The sequence below is a fragment of the Ahaetulla prasina genome, chromosome 3 (assembly GCF_028640845.1).
Source record: "Ahaetulla prasina isolate Xishuangbanna chromosome 3, ASM2864084v1, whole genome shotgun sequence".
Classification (NCBI taxonomy): domain Eukaryota; kingdom Metazoa; phylum Chordata; class Lepidosauria; order Squamata; family Colubridae; genus Ahaetulla; species Ahaetulla prasina.
The window spans coordinates 202537380-202563040 of record NC_080541.1 but is presented as its reverse complement, the minus strand read 5'-3'; the positions used below and the strand labels follow the sequence as shown (position 1 = coordinate 202563040).

At 37.9% G+C, this 25661-nt stretch overlaps 1 protein-coding gene across 2 annotated transcripts in view; it reads right to left on the bottom strand.

The window, feature by feature from the left end:
- Positions 1-748: 748 nt before the first annotated feature.
- Positions 749-25661, bottom strand: part of EYA2 (EYA transcriptional coactivator and phosphatase 2) — a 74249-nt gene continuing 49336 nt past the window's right edge. Inside the window, exons 9-15 of one of the 2 annotated variants that reach the window (XM_058177263.1) lie at positions 24173-24262; positions 16526-16584; positions 14674-14834; positions 10733-10847; positions 10141-10262; positions 5539-5639; positions 749-1564 (exon numbers count right to left, since the gene is read on the bottom strand). In XM_058177263.1, coding sequence (XP_058033246.1) covers positions 1484-1564; positions 5539-5639; positions 10141-10262; positions 10733-10847; positions 14674-14834; positions 16526-16584; positions 24173-24262 — 729 coding nt within the window. In that variant the 3' untranslated portion in view covers positions 749-1483. Of the gene's footprint in view, positions 1565-5532; positions 5640-10140; positions 10263-10732; positions 10848-14673; positions 14835-16525; positions 16585-24172; positions 24263-25661 lie in introns of those variants that run through there. The other variant, XM_058177264.1, reaches the window with a different exon arrangement.

Below are 25661 nucleotides of genomic sequence, written 5' to 3'. Positions count from 1 at the left end.
TGCTGATGCAAATGGAGCTGTGTGAGCGCATGAGCTTACCGGCCGCTCACGCAGAACCATCCACCACCACCACCACCCCCGGCCGGAAAGATTGGGGAACTCTGCACTAGATTATTATTATATATATTTTTTTACAGAATTCTTAAAAGTATGGGAGCTCTCTCAAGATCTAGATATTAGAGATTCCCAAGCAGCTCTAGACAATGTTTGGCTTTAAAAGTTATGTCATTGTTTAAACCACGGGTCTCCAACCTTGGTCCCTTTAAGACTTGTGGACTTCAAGTGGCCTCTGTGGCTCAGACTGGTAAGACAGTCTGTTATTAACAGCAGCTGCTTGCAATTACTGCAGGTTCAAGCCCCACCAGGCCCAAGGTTGACTCAGCCTTCCATCCTTTATAAGGTAGGTAAAATGAAGACCCAGATTGTTGGGGGCAATAAGTTGACTTTGTATATAATATACAAATGGATGAAGACTATTGCTTGACATAGTGTAAGCCACCCTGAGTCTTCAGAGAAGGGAGGGATATAAATGCAAATAAAACAAAACAAAACTCCCAGAGTTCCTCAGCCAGCTTTGCTTTGCTGGAGTTGAAGTCCACAAGTCTTAAAGGGACCAAGGTTGGAGACCCCTGGTTTAAACAGTTATCAGTGAACTACTGGCTGTATTTAAGTAGACTTTTACAAGGACTTCTCCAGAGAAAAAACTAGAAAGTCAGTAAGTAAGCCATGTCAAAAACTCAACTTTTAACTCTATATTGTAAACATAGTTTTATTGCCATTCACTCACCACAGGGTAATTTCTCCTCTCAACCGTGACAAAATCAAGCTGGTAGCCTATGTAGGCATGTGTGGAGACTACATGCCACTGTTCTTTATAACTAGCCCTACTTCTTAGACTGATAGTCCCAAATGTGCTCATTTCAAATGGACACTATTATGATTGTCCCCTCAAAGTTCACCCTGGAGAAAAAAGATATTAAATTAGAAAGGGCTGAGTCCATCCAACCCAGTAGATACAAACACAACTACTGAGCTTAACATTGGAATAATAGTATTAGTTCATAAATTAAAAAATACAAAACAACCCACATCTATTTTAATCTTTTTTTTTCCTCTTCAGAAACTGATTCAGATTGATAACTGTCCAGCCTATATGCGTAGAAACTCCATGTCATGTCTTCCCAACTTTTATCCATTTATTAAAGGAAAAAAAAACCACTATCAAATAAACCCACACCTGGTCTTCTGCATGCCTGGAAGATATGTACAAGGCAAAAGTTCCATTCAGTTTAAACATCCAGTTTTTCAGTAATTTCAATGCTTTTCCTCCATTTTGTCAAAAAAGGGAGCAAATATTCTGAGCTTCTGATGCAGGTTCTTTCATTGGAAGGTTCTCCACTCAGGAAATGGGGACCATAAAATGCCAATAAAATAAATGTCATCTTCGGGGATCAGAAAGCTGTTGCAGAGACATCTGGATTTGCTACAAATATTCTAGCTCAAGCGCGTGCCGCAGAGCCTCGAGATCAGCATGGCAGGAGATCCTCCAGAAAGGCATGTTGTGCTAAAATGATGCATTTTAAAAAGAAACAAAAAAAAAAGTTCAGAAGAGGTTTTCAAACTGGTAGTCAAATTGTTCTTATCTTAGAAATACAATAATCAAACTTAAATCATTGTAGAATTGTAAGGCAATCTGAAAAATGGACAGAAAATAGTAATGTACAGTAGTGTGTGTGGAAGGAAACAAGACCAACTGTCATGACTAGAAAGAGTGCAGAGAAGAGCAACAAAGATGATTAGGGGACTGGAGGCTAAAACATATGTAGAACGGTTGCAGGAACTGGGTATGTCTAGTTTAATGAAAAGAAGGACTAGGGAAGACATGATAGCAGTGTTCCAATATCTCAGGGGCTGCCACAATGAAGAGGGAGTCAAGCAATTCTCCAAAGCACCTGAGGGCAGGACAAGAAGCAACGGGTGGAAACTAATCAAGGAGAGAAGCAACTTAGAACTAAGGAGAAATTTCCTGACAGTTAGAACAATTAATCAGTGGAACAACTTGCCTCCAGAAGCTGTGAATGCTCCAACACTGAACATTTTAAGAAGATGTTGGATAACCATTTGTCTGTCTGTCTGTCTGACAAGTCTGACTACTTTAATGATTTATAAAAAGATAACAAAACTATTTTCTCAGATCCCTTTCACACAGCATATCCCCCTCAGTGATTTCAAAAATGGAGCTCCATATGAAACAGGTCACACTGAAAAGGTTCTTACTAGATGCATCACAGCTGCATTTTGGTACCCAAGACAAAAAATTAGAGAATTCTGATACCAAATTGAAAGGGACTATCTTTTGGGGGAAAGATAATTTATTGTAATGTGGCTTTAAATTTTTTTTGTAGATATTTTGAGAAAGCCAAATGCAGAAGGACCAAACTGTTTTTAACTTCAAAGAGAAAACTGTCCTAAATCTGTATGCCAACATTTAACAATAGCAATAGCATTTAGACTTATATACCACTTCATAGTGCTTTTACAGCCCCCTCTAAGCGGTTTTCAGAGTCAGCATATTACCCCCAACAATCTGGGTCCTCATTTTACCCACCTCGGAAGGATGGAAGGCTGAGTCAACCTTGAGCCTGGTGAGATTTGAACTGCCAAATTACAGGCAGCCGGCAGGCAGCAGAAGTAACCTGCAGTACTGCACTCTAACCACTGCGCCACTGTGGCTCTTTGTTCCAATCTACCTGGAAAACATTGTCCCTCTTCTACTACAACTTGAAAATAAAGTTCAGGAAACCAACTGGAGCCTATTATCAAAATAGAGAGCATTGTCAATCGACTTATTCATTTTTGTTTTCATCTTTCAGTTTTCCTATACAAGTAGTGTGTACTGCATTTTGTTTCAATCACAAAAGGTAGATAAATCACAAACCATTTAAGCAAGATTGCATTTGTAGATCTAACTATATATTAGCTTTGTCCTGTTATATGCTTGTTGCATAGGGATAAACACCAGCTTTCCCTAACCTGATGTCTTCCAGAGGCACTGGGTTTACAGCATCCAGGGTTCATAACTGAATTTCGGTAGTAACAATCTTAATACATGTGGTCAACAGCAAGTTGAAAAATACTGGTCTACAATTTCCAATTTTTGTATTCTGGTTGAGATGACTTCTGGATCTTTATTAAGCAAGTGCCATTTGATGCAGACTTCTATTATCCACATTTTAAAAGATGAAGGAATTTGTTATCTCAGCGCAATTCAAAACTGAATTTTGTGTCAATTTCAGCAATGCACCATTAAAGCAAGTCTAAACCCACCTACTCGTGACTGAACCGCAGAATTTTGATGTCAGTTAATCATTTTGTTCTTGTTCTTTGACCAGAGCTGCTACTGCATAACAATACATTAATACGTAAAAAGTGGGAAAGTAATTAGCGAGATGGAAAGCGGAATGTTCAACTTAGAACTTAGAGGAAAATCAAATCTCTGCTCAGGTATGTGGATCTCTGATGTAGGTGATGGTAAGATGAAATGAAATAATGTCATATAATCCGTTGAATGAAATTGATGGGTGATAGCACAGAATAAATGATTAGAAAACAGCTTTTGCTTAAAGGAAAGAGTGTCAAGCTCATCCATGCATTCATTTGCTGTTTCCATGTGGCTTGGTTGCCTTTTAAAATATCTATTTTAATTTCTCTAAAGAGAGGAGATGTTGGCAGTTCAGCCACACCTGCTACTTAGTTGCTATCAATTTATCATGTGGGCGACAGGTGAAGAGAAATGACTCACTCAGGCTGAGATACCATCAGCGCTGCTGGGGAGGCAGTGAAAGGTGCCCCCCTTCCCATGGGCTTATAAAGCTCAGGTGTGTAGCCACCCGTACTAATGATCACTATCAATCAAAGGCCCTGACAGATCCAACGAAGAATGCTTTCCTGTTAATGGGGAGGAGGCTTAAAGCAGGCGACACCAGCCAAGGGGCCTCTTGGAGCAGGCTTGCAAAAGATATTGCTTAACTCTTCTGTTAAGGCCTGGTGGCCTTTGATGCAATCATGTGCACTGACCAGTTGCTTTTTGAAGTCCACAGAAGTCCTGTCTGAGGCCTCACTCTTATCATCCCTTCACTTTTCGTCTCTCTGTTATAGACCTTTTTTTAACTCTTGGTGAACCACCACATTTGCTTGAGAAAGGCCCAGCTTGTAAAATATAGTTGTGTGGCTAAAGAAAGAAAATTGCTGAATACCAGAAAAGTGAAATATACACCTCTGGTTTAGAGAGAACCAGAAATGGGAGAAATGGGTCCCAAGAGTTTGGTGCAGAGTTTTGAAATGCTATTGAGCCGTGGATCAATAGACCGCCAAAGGCATGAGTTTTCCTCCTGAACTCTTAGGGTCCCAAAACAATATGGAGAAGGACTGAAATTGGGGGAGGAGTAGAAAAAGTAATTGCTCTTCTCCTTTTCTCTATAATTGCCTTCTTCTCTTTACTTCCACTAGTAGTGAACTGAGTGAACAAAAGCCCAACCGTATCAATTTTCTTTTAGATTTCTACCCAATACTTTAGTAGTAGTCCAAATCTTCCTTTTTGCATTATTTGCCTGTGAAAGTTATTTCACTTTTTAGCATTTAAAAACATTAGAAGACTAGATCTTGGACCTCCATCCTGTTGTTCAACTATGTCCTCTGCTGATATTGGGTGAAATTCAGTCCTATCCGGCTTGGACAAACCAGTAGCAGCGGCCGCGGGAGGCTCTGCCCACCCATGGCAACATCATGACGTTGCTTTTTTGCAACAATTTTAAGCCTCTGTGCATGCGCAGAAGGCTTTGAGCATGTGCAGAAAGCTTTGCGTATGCGCGGACAATGGCGCACACATATTTGCGAACTAGTAGGGAAGGTAGGTGAATTTCACCCTTGGCTGATACTCTGACTCTAATTCAACATTATCTGTTTTATTTTTGTGGAAATTGCTGCCAACCATGGTTGGATATTTAGATTTTTGTTATATAGCTTTTTTTTGGTGCGCATATATGTGTGTGTATTGTTACACAAATCCAGTCTCATTTGTTATTTTTCAGTTACTGCACATGTTAAAAAAAAGAAAGAAAATAATACATACTAGAGAAAGCTAATGTCTTATGAAATTACTTTGCTAGTTTCCATTTCATGGTGCTGTATTTAATCCTACTTCCCACTTGCTTTTAGAAGTGTAATCATGCAGTAGAAATGGGCAAGGACAGGTTATGATATAAATCTTGCTCCTTATTATGCATTCAACAATGGTGCTGTTAATCAAGAGTAGTATCTGTAACAAGTAAAAATTTGTTGGAAAGGCTTCAATAATTGCCAAGGGAAATGAAAGCAGCCTATACAGTAGGAAATTGGTTAGAATGCTTTACTGGATTTTTAAACTTGAAAAATTGAATACTTCCAAATGCCTTAGAAAAGGAAGGGATTTTTGTCTTATTTCAGGTGAATTATTTTTCATTTTTTTATTTAACTGGAATTCTAAATAGGAAACTATACCTTTTTGGCCCCCTGTTCCTCTTCAACACCATCTCCTATTACAATGTACACAGCTTTCCGCCCGAACCTCTGCATTATCCTTTCAAAACAGCTTTCTTTCCCTGTGTAGGAAAGGACAAGCATTAAATATCTTTGCAATAGAACTGAGAGCTAAAGCTAACCCTTGATTTTATTTCATTGATTGATTCATTCATTCATTCACTCATTCATTCATTCAATGTATATCAGCCTTTCTACTCTGACCAAAAGAGCCAGTTTAGTCTAGGAGTTAAAGCACCAGGCTAGAAACCAAAGTCCATGAGTTCAAGTCCCCCCCCCCCAGCAATGAAAGCCAGCTGAGTAATTTTGGGCCAGTCAGTTTCTCTCAGCCCAACTCATTTCAAAGGATTGCTGTTGTAGAGAAAGAAGAAAGATGCAGGTGTGTTGGATATGTTTGCTGTTGTAAGTTATTTGTAAAAATAATAAAGGCGGGGTACAAATAAAATAAGTAAATAAATTTCTAAGGCAGATGTTTGTTCTGTCCATTAGTTTTTAGGAATGAGTTCATCCACCTATTTATTTTCATTGCGCCAAGGGATGGGATCCCATATATTTCCATGATAAAATACAAATGAGAGAAAGAAGAGACACTCTTCGATAGATATTGCTTGTAAAAGAAGATTAAAATAAAACCTTCAATACACAGTCCTGTCAATATTTCTATACATAAATTGGAACAACCTACAATCCAATTATTTGCTAACCAACTAAACAAACTGGTGATCCAAACTTTTATTCTATTTATTACTTGTTGTTACTCGTATTATCATCTAAAATAAGAGCAATTAGTCATGCCACATTATGGCTGATATAACTATTATCCATATAAACTGTTACTTTTTTTACACTGCTTTAAGACTGAGCAAGTAATGGAGTCTCTACAAACAGCAATCTCTACGAAGTGACAACTTGGAGTCCTGCCATTGTAAGTGCCCTGCTAGAGGTATCTAAATTGTATAATAATAATGAAGTGTTCTGTAATAATTTTGAAAATCTGCACCTGCATTGGAGAATGATAACTAGAACAATAAATTCCCAAATCATCTGGGCAAAAGGAACCATCACTAATGCCAATTTCATTCATCAACAAATGCTTATCTTCACTGTGCTAGAAAGCATTCAAGAGATCAGAATCCAATATAGGTAGTCCTTGACTTACAACCACAACTGAGCCACAATTGAGCCCAAAATTTCTGTTGAGACATTTGTTAACTGAGTTTTGCCCTATTTTCTTGCCACAGTTGTTAAGTGAATCACTGCAGTTCATAAATTAGTAAGCTGGCTGTTAAGTGAATCTGGCTTCCCTATTGACTTTGCTTGTCAGAAAGTCATAAAAGGTGATCACATGATTCTCAGAAAAAGCAAAGGTCATAAATATGAACCAGTTGCCAAGCATACAAATTTTGATCACACGAGCATGGGAATGCTGCAAAGGTCGTAACTATGAAAAAAGGTCACGTCACATTTTTCAGTGCTGTTTGAACGGTCACTAAACAATCTGTTGCAAGTCAAGGATTACCAGTATTATTTTAAATAATTGGTTCCATTGATCTTTTTATTAGTTTTTCCCAATCATGCAGTGACTAGTAAAATGGCTATTATTTTATATCTTGCATTTTGGAACAGTAGAGAATAGATTCTGGCTTTCTTCTACTCAGTGAACTGTATCTCAAATGCATATATTGAGAGAGAGGGAGTGGGAGTATGTAAACATCTTTGTGGGTGGGTGTATATGCATGTATACATACCCTGTTTTCCTGAAAATAAGACCTCCCCAGATAATAAGCCTAATCGAGCTTTTGAGCTCATGCGCTAAAATAAGCTCCCCCTGAAAATAAGCCCTCCCCAAAAATATTTAAATGCATGTGCAGGTAATCAGGTAAGACGGCAAGAGGAGCCGCGTCTTGCTCCATGGGTCCCAAAATAATAAGACCTCCCCGAAAATAAGGCTAAGTGCTTATTTCAGGATTCAAAAAAATATAAGACAGGGCCCTACTTTGGGGGAAACATGGTACATACATACATACATACATACATATATGTAGGTCTTTGGTTATTCGGGTTTTCTCCCGCGTAAAATTGGAAGTGTCTTGGCAATGTTTCGACGTTGAAGATGACGAAAGAGACTTTGTCGAAACGTTGCCAAGATACTTCCAATTTCTGTGGAGAAAACCCAAATAACCAAAGACCTACATATATACATACATACATATATATATATATATAGATATATAGATATATAGATATAGATATAGATATATAGATATAGATATATATATATATATGTAGGTCTTTGGTTGTTCGGGTTTTCTCCCGTGTAAAATTGGAAGTGTCTTGGCGACGTTTCGACGAAGTCTCATTCGTCATCTTCAGGCTTCAGCTTCGTGCTTCTGGGAGCAGTGTGTGATCGCAGCTGTTTCTTCCTTTTAACTGCTAGTGGGGGTTTGAACTGATTGGGTGGGAGTTTGGCTGTGCTCTGATTGGATGGGGTTTTTTTGTGCTCTGATTGGCTGGGGGTGTGTCCTGTTTGGGTGGGGGCTTGGTTGTGCTCAGTTTAGTCTGTGTTGCAGAGAGATTTGAGCTCAAGACACTTCCAATTTTACGCGGGAGAAACCCCAAATAACCAAAGACCTACATATATACATACATACATACATACATACATATATATATAGGTCTTTGGTTGTTCGGGTTTTCTCCGTGTAAAATATATGTCTTTGGTTTATATATATATATATAAATTTATATATATATCTTCAGGCTTCAACCGTGCTTCTGGGAGCAGTGTGTGATCGCAGCTGTTTCTTCCTTTTAACTGCTAGTGGGGTTTGAACTGATTGGGTGGGAGTTTGGCTGTGCTCTGATTGGATGGGGTTTTTGTGCTCTGATTGGCTGGGGTGTGTCCTGTTTGGGTGGGGGCTTGGTTGTGCTCAGTTTAGTCTGTGTTGCAGAGGATTTGAGCTCAAGACACTTCCAATTTCTGTGGAGAAAACCCAAATAACCAAAGACCTACATATACATACATACATACATATATATATACATACATACATACATACATATATATATATATATATATATATATATATATATATATATATATATATGTCTTTGGTTTATATATATATATATATATATTTATATATATATATATAAATTTATATATATATATAAATTTTATATATATTTATATATATAAATATATATATTATATGTTTTCTGAGGTTTTCACGGGTGTTTGTATATAGGTCTTTGGTTGTTCGGGTTTTCTCCTGTGTAAAATTGGAAGTGTCTTGGCGACGTTTCGACGAAGTCTCATTCGTCATCTTCAGGCTTCAGCTTCGTGCTTCTGGGAGCAATGTGTGATCGCAGCTGTTTCTTCCTTTTAACTGCTAGTGGGGGTTTGAACTGATTGGGTGGGATATATATATATATATTATATATATATATATCCAGAATCTTTCTCTCCCTATCTATCTTCTATCTATATGCTTTTGAGATATAGTTCTCTGAGTAGAAGAAAGCTAGAATCTATATCTATATATCTATATGCTATATCCTGGATCTTCTCCCAAATCTTGAGTAAAGCTGGTTGGATCTGTGATGGAAATGTTTGGGATTGTAGAGGCTGTTAGCAGGATTCACTATCCATTTTTATTTTTCATTTTCTTTTTTATTCCTTTGTTAATGTACTCTGTTTTTTATTTTATTTGCTTTTATTGTACAGCGCCCAGAATCAGTTTGGACGGTGCCTAAATTGAATCAAATAAATTAAATCTCTGAACAATCAGCAGTATTCAAGGCTGAACATATCCAGTTCTCTCGTAGGTTTTCAGATGCCTGATCATTCTCAGTGCCCTTATTTGAACCTGTAATACCAGAACTGGATATAGTACTCGAGGTGGGATTTGAATTATGCAAAATAGAATGGACATTATTTTTTTTAAATTTTATTTATTTATTTGTCACAATAGTATATGTAATTGTAAACATGAAATAACTATACGATATAAGCGTAAGTATAAAAAAAGAAAAACTATACGAATTGGATGCAATCAAAGGGAACATTAGGACAGGAACGGTAGGCACGCCCCTTACAGACCTCTTAGGAATGGGGTGAGGTCAATAGTAGATAGTTTTTGGTTAAAGTTTTGGGGATTTTGGGAAGAGACCACAGAGTCAGGTAGTGAATTCCAGGCATTAACAACTCTATTACTGAAGTCATATTTTCTGCAGTCAAGATTGGAGCGGTTCACATTAAGTTTAAATCTATTGTGTGTTCGTGTAATGTTCCGATTGAAGCTGAAGTAATCTTCAACAGGAAGGATATTGTAATAGATTATTCTATGAGTTAAACTCAGGTCATATCGAAGGCGGCGGAGTTCTAAATTTTCTAAACCCAGTATTTCTAGTCTGGTGGTATAAAGTATTTTAGTGTATTCCTATCATTTTATATTTTATTGTGTTCCTATCATTTTAAATCAAATTACTATTGACAGTCCAGCATTGAATCTTAATAAAAACGATCGTTACAAACCTGCAGTTTTCCCAGATTGTTCTTACCTGTCTTGGTTGCACTATAAATATTTTCAATGGGGAAGACAACACCTAGTCCATACAACAGAACTTTTGCAAGTGCTGGGATAAGTTGAGTTGTAGTCACCAAAACATTTACACAGTTAGGCCTACAGGACAGAAAGCAGCATCAAAAAGCAAGTTACCGTGGGCCTTTTACTTTCTGGAACAAGGATTGCCTTATATTAATCTGGAAACAGTATGTAAGTTTTGCCAAGAAGTCCCATGAAATCAGTGATTAACACAGTTAGTAGTGACTAGACTTTTTAATGTTTTTTCTCTGTGTGTAATTTGTTTGAACTAAAATGAGTCCGAAAGTGAAATATGTCATAGTTAATTACACAATAGGGATATAAATGGTGTAAAACTTCAATAGCATTGACCCTGTGTTCCAGTTGGGGTAGCCAGTTTCTAGAAAGTGGAAAGGAATGAGCCGGGAATGGGACCTTTGGAACTAATTCCTCCACCCATGTCCATAAATTTGGATGAAGATGTCCTTGAAATTAATATGCCTTTGGAGAACACAGGAGAGAAGTAAAACTTTGGCAGAACTGGGAACAACTTGTTAAGTCACTCTTACCGGGAATGTATCAAATCCAATGCTTTCAAAGCATGCGTTAGCCAGAGATCAGTGAGTGCTTCCAGTTCTGCTCTTAACTGCAGCCAGCTTTCCCTCTTAGGAGCTCCTATTAAACCTACAAAGGAAGCAGCATGTGTAGTTAGTTTCATGGGAAGACTCAGTACATGGACTCACTTCTATGTGGCTTCTGCAAAGCCTGGAATCACAGGTTGAATAGAACAGAATAACAGAGTTGGAAGGGACCTTGGAGGTCTTCTAGTCCAACTCCCTGCTTAGGCACCACTTCACCACTACAGCACTTCAGACAAATGATTAGCCAACATCTTCTTAAAAACATCCAGTGTTGGAGCATTCACAACTTGTTCCACTGATTAATTGTTCTAATTGTCAGGAAATTTCTCTTTAGTTCTAAATTGCTTCTCTCCTTGATTAGTTTCCATCCATTGCTTCTTCTCTTACCCTCAGGATCTTTGGAGAATAGCTTAACTCTCTCTTCTTTGTGGCAGCCCCTGAGATATTGGAATGGTTGGGTATTGGTTGGAATGAACCGGAAAACTTGAGCTCAAAAGGAAAGGGCCCAGTCATCCAATGTTAAAAATATTAAAATTAAAACAGGCTAAAAATAAAAATTATTTCAAGAGTAATACAGTAAACCAAATAAAAATTGATTCCAGGAAGAACATTCCTGTCTGCAACAACCTCTTAGGAAGTGATTTGCTGAAATCCTACCATGGCACTGATACAAGAGAGGAATCAAGGATTACATCTATATATGTATACTCATGCTTGATAATGATCATACAATTTGAAGTGACCTTAGTCAAACCATGGTTGAGTGCAGGATCTATTAGACCAGAGTTGAAGTCCACAAAGACTTAAAGCCATCAAGTTTGAGGACTCCTGCATTAGACTAACTGACAGATGGCCATCTAGCAAAGTAGGACTCACAATTAAATGTGGCAGCCTGTTTTACTGGATTGCACCTTGTACAGTCAGGAGATTCTTCCTCATGTTTAAGCTGAATCTCCTTTTTTTTGTTTTTTGCTTAACCCGTTGGTTATGATCTGCTCTTTGGAGCAACAGAGAATAAGACCTTTCCCTTTTCTATGTGACAAATCTTAAGACATCTTGAGACTGCTTTCATATTTTGTCTCAGTTGTCTTTTCTGTAGACTAAACATTACCCAGATCATTTAACCATCCCATAGCACTAGTTTTCCAGATCTTCACTTCCTTTGAAGTTGCTCCACTTTGTGCCCATGGTGCCAGAACTGGCCATAGTATTGCAAGTGAGATCTCTCCAAGGTAGAACAAAATGGAATAATTACTTCCCGTGATATGCATTCTATGATATTGTTAATGTAACCCAAGATAGTGTTTGCCTACAAATCTGTGGTTCTAGAATCAGTGGCTCAGTGGATAAGACTCTGAGCTTGTTGATCGAAAGGTTGGCAGTTCAGTGGTTCGAATCCCTAGTGCCGCGTAACGGGGTGAGCTCCCGTTACTTGTCCCAGCTTCTGCCAACCTAGTAGTTCGAAAACACGTAAAAAATGCAAGTAGGAAAATAGGGACCACCTTTGGTGGGAAGGTAACAGCGTTCCATGTGCCTTTACCATTTAATCATGTTGGCCACATGACCACGGAGATGTCTTTGGACATCTCTTTGGCTTTGAAACAAGATGAGCACCACCCCCTAGAGTAGTACGTATGTGCGAGGGGAACTTTTACCTTTTTAAAGAATCTGATTGGTGGGAATTATTGCCACCAGAAGTGTTAGTATGAAATTCTTAACATAATGTTTCATTTAATATGCTGGTAGGTAACTAAAAAGAGACAATTTAGTTTAACTGTTAATGTATTATTTAACAATTTAATTTTAATATGATGATTTGGTCTGTTCATTGCTGTTATCTTTTAAGATCGTAGCAGTTTACACTTTTTTTTACAAATAATATAAATGAAATAAAGATTTTACACAGAGAGCTTTATCCATTTTTTAAAATGTGAATGTTAAGAACATTCACATATTGTGTTTAACCACATTCAGTGAACTTATCCACTATATCCTTATCCACACCCCAAGGTTCTGAAGGAACTGGCAGACGTGATCTCAGAACCACTGAACTATATCTTTCAAAGATCCTGGAGCACAGGGGAGCTGCCAGCGGACTGGAAAAGAGCTGATGTAGTTCCCATCTGCAAAAAAGGGAAAAAAACAGATCCAGGAAACTACAGACCTATCAGCCTGACCTCAATACCGGGGAAGATTCTGGAAAAGATAATCAAGCAACGAATCACCGAACACCTAGAAGCAAACAAAGTAATGACCAAAAGCCAACATGGGTTTGTCAAAAACAGATCATGCCAGACTAATCTTTTTGCATTCTTTGACAAAGTGACAAAATTAGTAGACCAGAGGAATACTGTCGATATAATTTACTTGGACTTCAGTAAAGCATTTGATAAAGTAGACCATAACCTACTACTAGATAAAGTAGAAAAATGTGGGTTAGACAGCACCACCACCAGATGGATTCGTAACTGGCTGACCAACCGCACTCAACGTGTAGTCCTCAACGGAACTACATCCACATGGAGGGAAGTATGCAGTGGAGTACCCCAAGGCTCTGTTTTAGGCCCAGTACTCTTCAACATCTTCATCAATGACTTGGACGAGGGGATAGATGGGGAACTCATCAAATTTGCAGATGACACCAAGCTGGCAGGAATAGCCAACACTCCAGAAGATAGGCTCAAGTTACAGAAAGATCTTGACAGACTTGAACATTGGGCGCTATCTAACAAAATGAAATTCAACAGTGAAAAAAGTAAGGTTCTACATTTAGGCAAAAAAAAACACCAAAATGCACAGGTACCGTATATGTGGTACCTTGCTCAATAGTAGTACCTGTGAGAGGGATCTTGGAGTCCTAGTGGATAACCATTTAGATATGAGCCAGCAGTGTGCAGCAGCTGCTAAAAAAGCCAACACAGTTCTGGGCTGCATAAACAGAGGGATAGAATCAAGATCACGTGAAGTGTTAGTGCCACTTTATAATGCCTTGGTAAGGCCACACTTGGAATACTGCATTCAGTTTTGGTCGCCACGATGTAAAAAAGATGCTGAGACTCTAGAAAGAGTGCAGAGAAGAGCAACAAAGATGATTAGGGGACTGGAGGCTAAAACATATGAAGAACGGTTGCAGGAACTGGGTATGTCTAGTTTAATGAAAAGAAGGACTAGGGGAGACATGATAGCAGTGTTCCAATATCTCAGGGGCTGCCACAGAGAAGTGGGAGTCAGGCTGTTCTCCAAAGCACCTGAGGGTAGAACAAGAAGCAATGGGTGGAAACTGATCAAGGAAAGAAGCAACTTAAAACTAAGGAGAAATTTCCTGACAGTTAGAACAATTAATAAGTGGAACGACTTGCCTGCAGAAGTTGTGAATGCTCCAACACTGGAAATTTTTAAGAAAATGTTGGATAACCATCTGACTGAGATGGTGTAGGGTTTCCTGCCTGGGCAGGGGGTTGGACTAGAAGGCCTCCAAGGTCCCTTCCAACTCTGTTGTTGTAATATTGTTATATCGTTATATTGTGTTAACTAGCTCAAGCAGTGTGCTGGCCAATCAAAATTTCATAGTGTTTCTCAAGACACAAAATCTCTTCATTTTCAACTTATAATAAAAGGCAGAATAGAGAGTCATGAGCCTTTTGTTTCAATCACCCAAGATTCAAACCATAGAAAGCTTGATAAAAATCCATTGATTCTATTAGATGAATCACAGGAAAAGAAGATGTTCATAAAACATTTTCTCTCCTTTAATGTTTCCATCTCTCTCTAAATTACATAGTGTTCTTTGATTTGCTCTAAAAAACAGAAAAGCCAGTTCTTTGGGAGATGGGAAACTGACTTCCCTGATTGGTTGGGGGAACACTTACCACCAACGTTGCTTTTGTAGGTGTTGTAGAGTTCTTTCACCCTCCGGTAGCGGAATGCTAATTTCCTCATCCAATCAACTCCTCCATGAACTCCAGAGCCCAGACAAAGATTTGCTCCAGTATTTGAACTGTGAAAACCATCTGCTGAGAAGTTATATGTGCTGTGGCAAAGGGAGGAAGAGAAGGAGAAGAAGTGAAAATAATAACCTAATTTTCTATTAGGATTGAGAAATTAGCAAAGACAAATGAAGAGAAATTAAGACATGTTGCAGGCTTCTGGCCAAGTTAAGGACGGGGGTGGTGGGTGGAATCTCATGCTGTTTTCCCCTTCCCATCTTTCTCCTAGCTGTTCTGTCTTTGCCAATGATGTAGCTGTCATCTGATGTACCTTAATTCACTGTTGGTACAGGGAATCATATCTTCAGTAAGCTTCCCAGACTTCCAGCGTTGACAAAAAGAAAGGATAAGACAGTGTTGGTGAACCTTTTCAATACTGAGTGCCAAATGGGAGCGCACACGCGCACAGGGGGAGCACCACAAACTGGAAGAGCAGCTCCCCAGTGTGCACACATGGGAGTGCCAGAAACTGGAAGAGCAGTTCCCTGGCGCGCATGCGTGTGCTAGGAAACTGAGCTTCCAGTTTCTGGCATGCGCATATGCAGCAGTCACCTGGTCTTCCGGTTTCTGGTGCACATTCACGTGCAAAGACCAGCTGGCCAGCGTGCATGTGCATGCTGGAAACCAGAAAGAGTTCCTCCACACATGAAGACCAGCACCGGAACCTGGAAGAGCAACGGGCGACAGCTGGCGTGCCTCGAGAGATGACTCTGTGTGCCACTTCTGGCCATAGGTTCACCATCACGGGGTTAAGACAAGGATTCCAGTTTATTAGTAAGTTGTTTTGTGCAAGGCCACTGAAATAAGAGTTTTCAAAAACCCTTATTCAGCTCTTGAGTTTTTTTAAAAATGAAAGGCTAATTGCACATCAGTTCCCATGCTGCTGCCTCTTCGGTCCTATTTTTTTAAAAATACTCCCATTATATGACTTGCACTGAAAGCAAATAGTCATTGTACTCAAATGTGATAAAATACAGTTTCCTTCAAGTCACGTTTGACTCCAGCTAATTTTACGGAGATGTCTGTATACTTTACTGGGGAAACAATATGTAAGAGGTTTGTCATTGCCTTCTTCCGGGATTATTTTTTTTAATTTTTCCAGTCTAATTTGTAGTGCTGGCATTTCCTGATGGATTAGTTCTCCTACCAGAACTAATCAGGTCTAATTCTGCTTAGCTTTTCAAAATCTAGAGGATTAATTGAGATATAAGGGATGTATCTATTTCACTTTTTATTTATTTATTTATTTTTGTCACAACAGTATACACAAACATCGTCATAAATAAAAACAACATATCATGAAAGAAAAATATGTATATATAAATAAAAGTATGCAACAGCTATGTTAATTTAATATAATGAAGGGAACAATAGGACAGGAACGGTAGGCACTTTTGTGCTCTTATGCACGCCCCTTATAGCCCTCTTAGGAATGGGGTGAGGTCAATAGTAGACAGTTTTTGGTTGAAGATTTTGGGATTTTGAATAGAGACTATGGAGTCAGGTAATGAGTTCCAAGCATTAACACTTCTGAACAAATTTACTTTTGACCGCTGCTGGAAAACAATACAATAATTTTCCTATCACGATATAGAAATTCTAATATTCTAATATTCAGAAGCATTAAAGATTTCCCATTCATAGACATGAATTTGTGCCATGGCTTTTCTTCCTGAGAGCAATATGTATTATTGAGTTTAGTTTTACTGGATTCTTCAAAATTGGGATGTCCTACCTTAAATCTTGTCCATTGTCATCTGATGATACATCATCTATGTGTATCTGGTCACAGTCCTGAAAATCATTTCAGAAACAGTCAGGAAACAAATACAGCATTATGAAAAACAACTTTGCTGACAGAAGATTCCACAACAATTTCTGCTCAATTATGGCAATCAGATTTCAAGCAGCATTTCTGATTAAGCATTTCTGTAACATTATATGGTTAAACTCGTAATAAGTTCACTCGGTAAAACTCGGTAATAAGTTGACTCATAGAACTGTTTATTTACCTAAGGTTCCCTTGTTTTTTATTCATTCCAGGCAATAAAGGAACATAAAAATAAATAAAATAATTATAAATAGGAGTTCTATAAAAATCACACCCTGTGTTTCCCCGAAAATAAGACCCTGTCTTATATTTTTTTGAACCCTTCAATAAGCGCTTGGTTTTATTGCCATGCGTTCAAAAGCCCAATTGGGCTTATTATCAGGGGATGTCTTATTTTGGGGGAAACAGGGTAGTTTTACAAGCCCAAGTGGGTGACTTCACACATGCTAAAAAACTAGAATAGGGATAGAACAGAAGTTATGATGCCAGAATTCCAAATTACCAGGCTATTGAGAGGTGCCATTACAGGTAGTCCTTGCTTACCAGCTACTCGCTCAACGAATATTCAAAGTTACAACAGTGCTGAAAAAGATTATTTATGACCCATCCTTGAAATTGCAGCTATCACAGTATCCCCACAGTCACATGATTGCAATTTGGGCACTTGGCAACAGATATGCATTTATGATGGTTTGTTGTGACCTTCACAGATGGCTTCTCACAAGCCAAGTCAATGGGGAAGACTTCAAAAAGTTGCAAGTCATGGTCAGGTGACATCAGACATAATGACACTCAATGATTCACTTAACAGTCTCAGCCAGAACTGATGAACTGATGAATTGTAAGTCAAGCACGATCATATGATTTCAGTTTATAATTGCATTGCAGAGTTGCCAGTTCTAATAACGGTTGGTGAGTGAGGACTACATGCACTATATATGCATATACATACAAATATAATTTCTACTTCTGAAAAATCTTGTACTTTTACAGGTATGCCTTCTTAGACTTTCTTAGAAACATTTTAAAACTTAGAACATTCGCTATCTTAAAAACTCAGCATTCACTTTAGCTCTACTGTAGATTTTAACAGATTAAAAACAGTTTTGGTGTGGGAAAATCTGACATAGCAATTCCATACTGAATGTTATATTTATAGTTCCTTCCTTCCTCAATCTTTTTCAGGCTGCATATTAAGTCAGGGCTGACTATACAAACATGGCCTGACAAAATGGAATTAAAAGCACTTTTGAGACAATTAAAAGCACATTTCTATAATCATGCTCCCAGGCTTTCCAAAATGTTAAAACCATTCACAACCATGCATGTGAATTATGAAAGCCACACTGGAACAATATTGTCGCAGCCCACTCAACTTCAGTTGCTCTGAGCAGCACAGCTATGTCAGGGGAAAGGTATTTGAGGAAGATCTGCTTTCTTCATCTGTGAATGAACTGTTCGCTAAGCTAAACTTTGACAACAGTAGCGATCACATTTCTGACTCAATAAAGTACCATGACACTTGGTGAGACACTACCTCATAGGCCACTGCTGACTGATACTATCATGTTACTGGGCAAAACGCAGCAAAACTGGACAAAGCAAGAATGTAGATCGTAGTTTTACTCCATTACTATGTTACCAGACTAATTTTTCATTCTTGTAGATTTTGCTTTTGAGACTTGTTAAGGAAGGCAGGAAGAAGTGAACATCTGGGTGATTGAATGTAAAGCCCAAGTTTTCCTCAAATATAGAGTGGTAATGAGTTATTTCTAAGTGCAGGGTTCACATCCATTAGCTTTAATTGATATTCTAAGATCTTATACTGTAGAGTTATTTGATTAGTGGCTATCATGCTGGCCATGTGGGCAGTTAAAATAAACATGGGCCCGACTTGTGGTCTCCCAAACCATGTGTTATCATGTCTTAATATTTAGAGCATTTCATTGGGTAATCAAATGTGAACTAATGAAAGTAACTCTACAAAAAACAGCATATACTCAGATGAACCCTTGGATTTTATCAATAAGGAGAAATAGGGTAACACAATTCAAACAAACAATCAGGTCCAAACATTTTGAAAAAAGAAAACCATAAAATTTCAGATTCAGCTAAGAAGTATCACAATGATATCAACAGTATCAATTACAAATAGTAAAAAAAATTATTTGCTAGATAAATAATTTATTAGACTTGATAAAACATTACCCATATGTGCATTGTATAATCTGATTAGATCTTTACTTAGGTTTTATTAATTTTATTTACTTAACATTATTTCGAGGGTATTCCAGTCCCAAAGGATTTGAATTCAGATACGTTTATTGCAGTCATTAATCAGCAGAAATCCCAAAGTATTAAATTTGCAGGGAAAAAAAGTAAAAAAACCTAAAAATTACACCACCAAATCAGATCAATATGTTGCTGAATTTCTTTTGCAGAATTGTGGCATACTTGTGTGTGTGTGGGGGGGAAAGGCTACAAGGAATTAATGGGACAAGTCTCCAAACCTGATTTAAATTATTGTTTTTAACTAAAATACAGTTTATTACTGTAATAGTTAATATGTCAACCGGGATTTTTAAAAAATGCAAAAACCAAGTTGAGACTACACCTAAAGGAACTTCCTATGCAACTGAAACAACGAGAGATTATGTTGTATCTGAGCTGAATGGAAAAAAACCTAATCTGATGCCTCATCCCTCATACAATTTCATACACACTAATATACAACTGTGCTTGTGGGATAAAATCAGTTGTGCATCCCTTCCTAAACCACTTGGTGGTGGTGTGGCATATTTCATGCTTAGTGTTCTCTTCTTTCTAGAATCTTTTCTACTTTAGGCCAGACTCTGAGCATCTAATATACTGTTGGTTTTTAAGATTGTAGTGCAAGACACCAGGTCTACCAACCTAACGAACTCTCACCATTTCCTCTGATCAAAAGTTCCCGGAAGCATTTCTTCCTGTAGGTCCTAAATTTGTCCTAAAGGAATAAAAGCAAGCTGATGGGGAAAGCACTTCTGCTCAGAAAAATGACCCTCAAAAAAAAAAAAAAAAAAAAAGCCAAGCACTCTGATCAAATACTCTGCTTTCCTTCAGTTTTAGTCAATGTATTTCTGTCTATGCTGTCTCCTACATCTCCTCCAGTTTGATTCCTGAGAAATCCACTCTAACCAGAATTTGGGCATCCATTTCCATCAACTGCCACACAATATTTCCTCCTGTAGAGCCGCCAAACAGATGAATTGAGACTGTTGACTACTTCCCTGGTTCAAAATTTGGGGAACTTCAGTATGAATACAACAATTAAAGGTAAAGGTTCCCCTCGCACATACGTGCTAGTCGTTGCCGACTCTAGGGGGTGGTGCTCATCTCCGTTTCAAAGCCAAAGAGCCAGCGCTGTCAGAAGACGTCTCCATGGTCATGTGGCCGGCATGACTCAATGCCAAGGGCGCACGGAACGCTGTTACCTTCCCACCAAAGGTGGTCCCTATTTTTTCTACTTGCATTTTTTATGTGCTTTCGAAACTGCTAGGTTGGCAGAAGCTGGGACAAGTAACGGGAGCTCATCCTGTTACACGGCAGCACTAGGGATTTGAACTGCGGAGCTGCCGATCTTTCGATCGACAAGCTCAACGTCCTAGCCCCTGACCCACCGCGTCACAATTAGGTACCAGGAATTAAAGAATGAAGAGGCCAGTGATATTTTTAAGAGGTGAAAAATGGGACTTTTTTCGGGGTGGGATTTTACATTCTTTTGATACAAACAAGAAAAGAAGATCAGATTCTAATCTGATCTGATCTTTACATTTAAACATATTTTTAATTAATGTTCATATCTTTTTCTGCACAACAACCTTATGAGGTGGGAGAGAGAATGAGTAACCCAAAGTCACCCAGCTGGCTTTCATACCTAAGACAGGATTGGAATTCAGAGTCTTTTGGTTTGTAGCCTGGTGCCTTAATCACTAGATGAAACTGGCTATTAGTTGAAATGGTAAAAAAAAAGATTAATTTTTTTAAATCTTTTTTTTTTTAATTTTTGTGATATTTACCATTTAAAGTAAGGTAAATCTTCATTGATCAGAAGAAGTGTATTTGTCCCATTTCTACTGCCCCTGGTGTTTTAGTATCCAAAACCACAAGCCATCAGCCAAATTATCTTTGATTTAAGCTTCTAAGTAGCAAAGAAATGAAGGCTAAATTGCATGATACATTTTTTATTAATTAAAAACAGCAGTCACTAAGGGAAGTACAATTAGGAATGGAACTATAATTCAAAGAGAGGGGCTGGAATATTCTGTTCTCAATCTTGGCAGCTTTAAGATGTGTGGACTTCAATTCCCAGAATAACTCCTATATAATGAAAATCTTTCTTTTCTTTCCCTAAACATGTAAACAGTGAAGTTACATCAGGACCAATTACCTGTAAGGGATCTCTCTTTCTTACTTCCCATGATTTTTGTACTCTCCCACCCCCCTGTGTGTGAGAGAGAGGGAGGGAGGGAGATATATATATATATATATTTACTAGGATAATTGTTCTAAAGATGTTCAGTCTATATTTTGCATTTAGCACCATTCTGATCAAGGGTCTCATAATTTCTATTTATACGTTTTTAAAACTAATAAATTAACAAACAATGAGTTTTGGGGAGATCTACACATTAGTTTTCATCTTGAAATATCCCAATTCCACTGAATTCACTCTATTATTATACTGTATACTACTATTATACTGTATAGTGCAGGGGTCTCCAACCTTGGTCCCTTTAAGACTTGTGGACTTCAACTCCCAGAGTTCCTCAGCCAGCTTTGCTGGCTGAGGGACTCTAGGAGTTGAAGTCCACAAGTCTTAAAGGGACCAAGGTTGGAGACTCCTGGTATAGTGTATACTATTATTATACTGTATTCACTGAAGTGAATGCTAATAAAAATCATACACTGGGACTTTTGCAGGCATTTTACTTTGAAAATAGAATTTTGACTTCAAGTATTAGTAGGTAAAAATTACTATTAATAAGTAGAATCTAACAATAATTATAGGTGCAATCTAAATATTTATGAAAATAAATTGATGTTATAAAGTTGTTTATTTTCTTTGGTAACCTGTTGAAAGGAATGCTATGTTATCCATGGATATTTCAACCACAACACAACGCAAACTGCTCCATTCAGCTGGGTAAACTAAACTGAGTATAATTTTAGCTCTGTAACTTTATTTTGTGGTTGTGTATAGCACATAGTCAGAGGATCTAGTTTGCCACATGTGTCATCATACTGGAAATGCCCAGATTCTGAATACATAGCTCCCAGTTTTTAAATTTTGTTAAACTTTAGCTATTATTTAATCTAGTAATGCACTATAACAATCTAAAATATTTTAAAGCTGTCTTCAGATTTGGGAATTCCAGATTGGTAAAAGAGAAAGAAAAAGAGAGAATGTTTAGCTGACAACACCTAACTCTGCCTTCCATTGAGGACCTGTATACTGCACGAGTCAAAAAAGAGGGCTGTGAAAATATTTACAGACCCCTCGCATCCTGGACATAAACTGTTTCAACTCCTACCCTCAAAACGATGCTATAGAGCACTGCACACCAAGACAACTAGATACAAGAAAAGTTTTTTTCCGAACGCCATCATTCTGCTAAACAAATAATTCCCTCAACACTGTCAAACTATTCACATTAGGCTGCATTACTATTGCTATTGGTCTTCTCATCGTTCCTGTTGCCCATCTCCTCTCACTTGTGACTGCATAATTGTAAGTTTGTTGCTTGTATCCTTACGATTTATATTCACTGTTTCCTAATATGATTTGATTGCTTATTTGTACCCTATGATTATCATAAAGTGTCGTACCTTATGATAGGTGATGAATGTATCTTGTGTTTTTATGTACACTGAGAGCATATGCACCAAAGAAAAATTCCTTGTTTGTCCAATCACACTTGGCCAATAAAGAATTCTGTTCTGTTCTGTTCTGTTCTAACCTTTTATCTCCATCCGTGACCAAGCAGGTAATCTGGTGGAAGTTCTTACTTGGTGTCTGGTGATGAATGTATCTTGTGTTTTTATGTACACTGAGAGCATATGCACCAAAGAAAAATTCCTTGTTTGTCCAATCACACTTGGCCAATAAAGAATTCTGTTCTGTTCTGTTCTGTTCTAACCTTTTATCTCCATCCGTGACCAAGCAGGTAATCTGGTGGAAGTTCTTACTTGGTGTCTGGTGGTTGTCAGAGACTGCATGGGAAGTGCTAAACTTAAATTTAATGCCAGAAACATGGAGTGCTTACTAATCCAGAAACAACCTGAGATCATGATGGATCCCAACCCTGAAGGCCTTTTATAAGACCTTAAAGACCTGGTTCTGTGCCTGTACTATGAATGAACAGACCTGATGCCTGCAAAATGACCAAATCAATTAAAGTTTACGTAAGGTGTGCAGTTTGCATAATTTACAGAGAAATATGCAATTTTGGACTATACTACAAGTCATAATCCTAAATTTCCTGTTATGTGGAAATGAACTAAGTAGAGGGAAGGAAGATAATCTTTTTCTTTCTAACTATATTAGAATTTGGAAGTGTGACAATAATCTTGTTTGCGTAGTTGTTATGGTATTCATAGCAGATATATTATTCTAATAAAAGAGAATATATGTACCTCAGGGTTGACCTGTGGAGTCCTTGATGCTCTTTGAGCTGGGTGGTTTGCTTGCAGATATTTCATTACCCAACTAGGTAACATCATCAGTAGACTAACCAATGAACTGATGATGTTACCTAGTTGGGTAATGAAACACCTGAAAGAAAACAACTCAGCTTAGAGAGCAGCAAGGCTCCACAGATGTTCCTTAGATGGTTTTGGTGGTCCGAAATTTATATAGAAACATCAAAATCAAATGCCTGCAGAAGTTGTGAATGCTCCAACACTGGAAAGTTTTAAGAAAATGTTGGATAGCCATTTGTCTAAAATGGTGTAGGGTTTCCTGCCTGGGCGGGGGTTGGACTAGAAGACCTCCAAGGCTCCTTCCAACTCTGTTATTATGTTAAATACCCAGATGTGAAGTAGTACATTCGTTAATATTGCACCTAAATGAAACAAGGAAGCAAACATGTTCAAATAAGAGGAAGTGCATTAACCGTAGTTTTTACTACAGTTTTTACAGTTGTGACAACTATTTCCATTTGATTATTATTAACTTGCTTAGTGACTTCCATACTTGTATTATGAAACAGGAAAATTACTGAAGCAAACATGTATGCATATCTACTTTAGTTTTCTTTTCCTAACTTTGATACATGGGACATCAACCAAGAATCATCTGCAACCTTCAAAGTAGTCCTCAGTGGAGAAGCCACAGGCTGTGATTAAGCTGAGCCTTACTCAGATTTTTTTGCTTTGCTTGATAAAAGGAAGAAGGGGAAAAGAAGCAAATGATGATTGTTCGAGCCAGCACCTCCAATCTAGTGCCCTCCAGTTTTCATAATTCCCAGTTAGACGATAGAAGAAATAAAATGAAACAAAATCAATACCTACCTCCAGGTCATTAAAGAACAGATGTGTATCTGCAAGATTGAAAATCATTTCTTCCATCATAAGGCCTATCCGAACTGACGTAGTAGTGTCCTGTTGGGGAAAAATAAAAGCTATTTACATTTTTCTATCTATCTGTTTGGACACTCAGAGTAAAAGTTCAAGAAAGTAAATATTATGGGCTTTAATTCTGAAAGGACATTTTTTGCTATAGAAGAACTATTTTGATGAATAGGCTAAGTATTGTGATTGCGCTCACACTTCTGAAACATTTCTAAAACTTTTTCAAACCTTGTATATCCTTGTTTGTGATAAAAATCACATCCTATATGCTTATAAGCTAGAACCTGTACATAAGAAGTTATGTTTTGCTATGGATGCTACCAGTAATTACTATGGGTAATTACTAATAATTAGTGCAAAACTAATCAAGAGAAATGCTTGAACCCTGATCTGGGTTCAGGACCCTTGCTTCAAAAATAATTCCCTGTAGTATAAGAACATCACACAAATCACATCAAGTAGCAGCTTCACTTGCTTTGTGAGGAGCTCATTTGAATAATTTTGTGCGAGTGTAGTACTTTCCATGTAGAATCTCCAGTACCATCTCTGCCCTGCTCATTCTCATAGGAATCCTAATTCACATTCTTATTTTCCAAAGAAATAATTTTAATGATAGACATTAAAGTCAGAGGAACAGATCACCATGAAATTCGGAAATCACATAGCCTTGGATAGGATACTACCATCATATTCTGGCTTAACCTTGAAGATTGTTGTGATATTAAAAATGTGATTTTGATCTTATTAGAGGGTTACCATACAAATACAAACGCAATGGAATATACGGGCAGCTCAGCCTGGTTTTCTATCTTAAAAATCTATGCTAGCTTTAAAAATGCAACATCCCCATGAAAGTCAAGTAGTACCGATGTCACACTTTGTGATTCAACACCGATCAGGATGGTTGTGGATAGGAAAGATTATTGTCAGAGATTTACACATGTGGTCCCACTTAGTTTATCCTCCACAATATGTGCTTTGCTCTGTAATAAATATTCCGAGTTAAAGCTTTGAACAGAATAATCTGTTTGATGCCAGCTTGAAGGGGAAAATTTATTAAGTTCCTGAAACTCCTCTTACCGGGAAAAAAAAGAAAAAGAAAACTTGTTCAACTCATTGCGAGACCATTGCCCAGATGAAAGTGAATGTGAACTGAAAAATAGGAGTGCATGAAAGGCCTGTTTGCAACACTCTGTTGGAGTTCCTCACTTGTGTTTATTAGCATGACTATGAAACTCACTCTCCCAAAATCACTTCAGGCTCTGAAGCCCTGGCTCTTAGTTTTATTTTTGAAAACAGACAACAAACAAACATTTGCTTAGACTTGTTTTAAAATGTACCTAGTGGTTTCTCTCTCCATTTTTTAAATTGTCTGTATCAATTTGGCTGGACTTCTGCGTGCAATTCTCCCCCAACTCCCCTTCCTCCA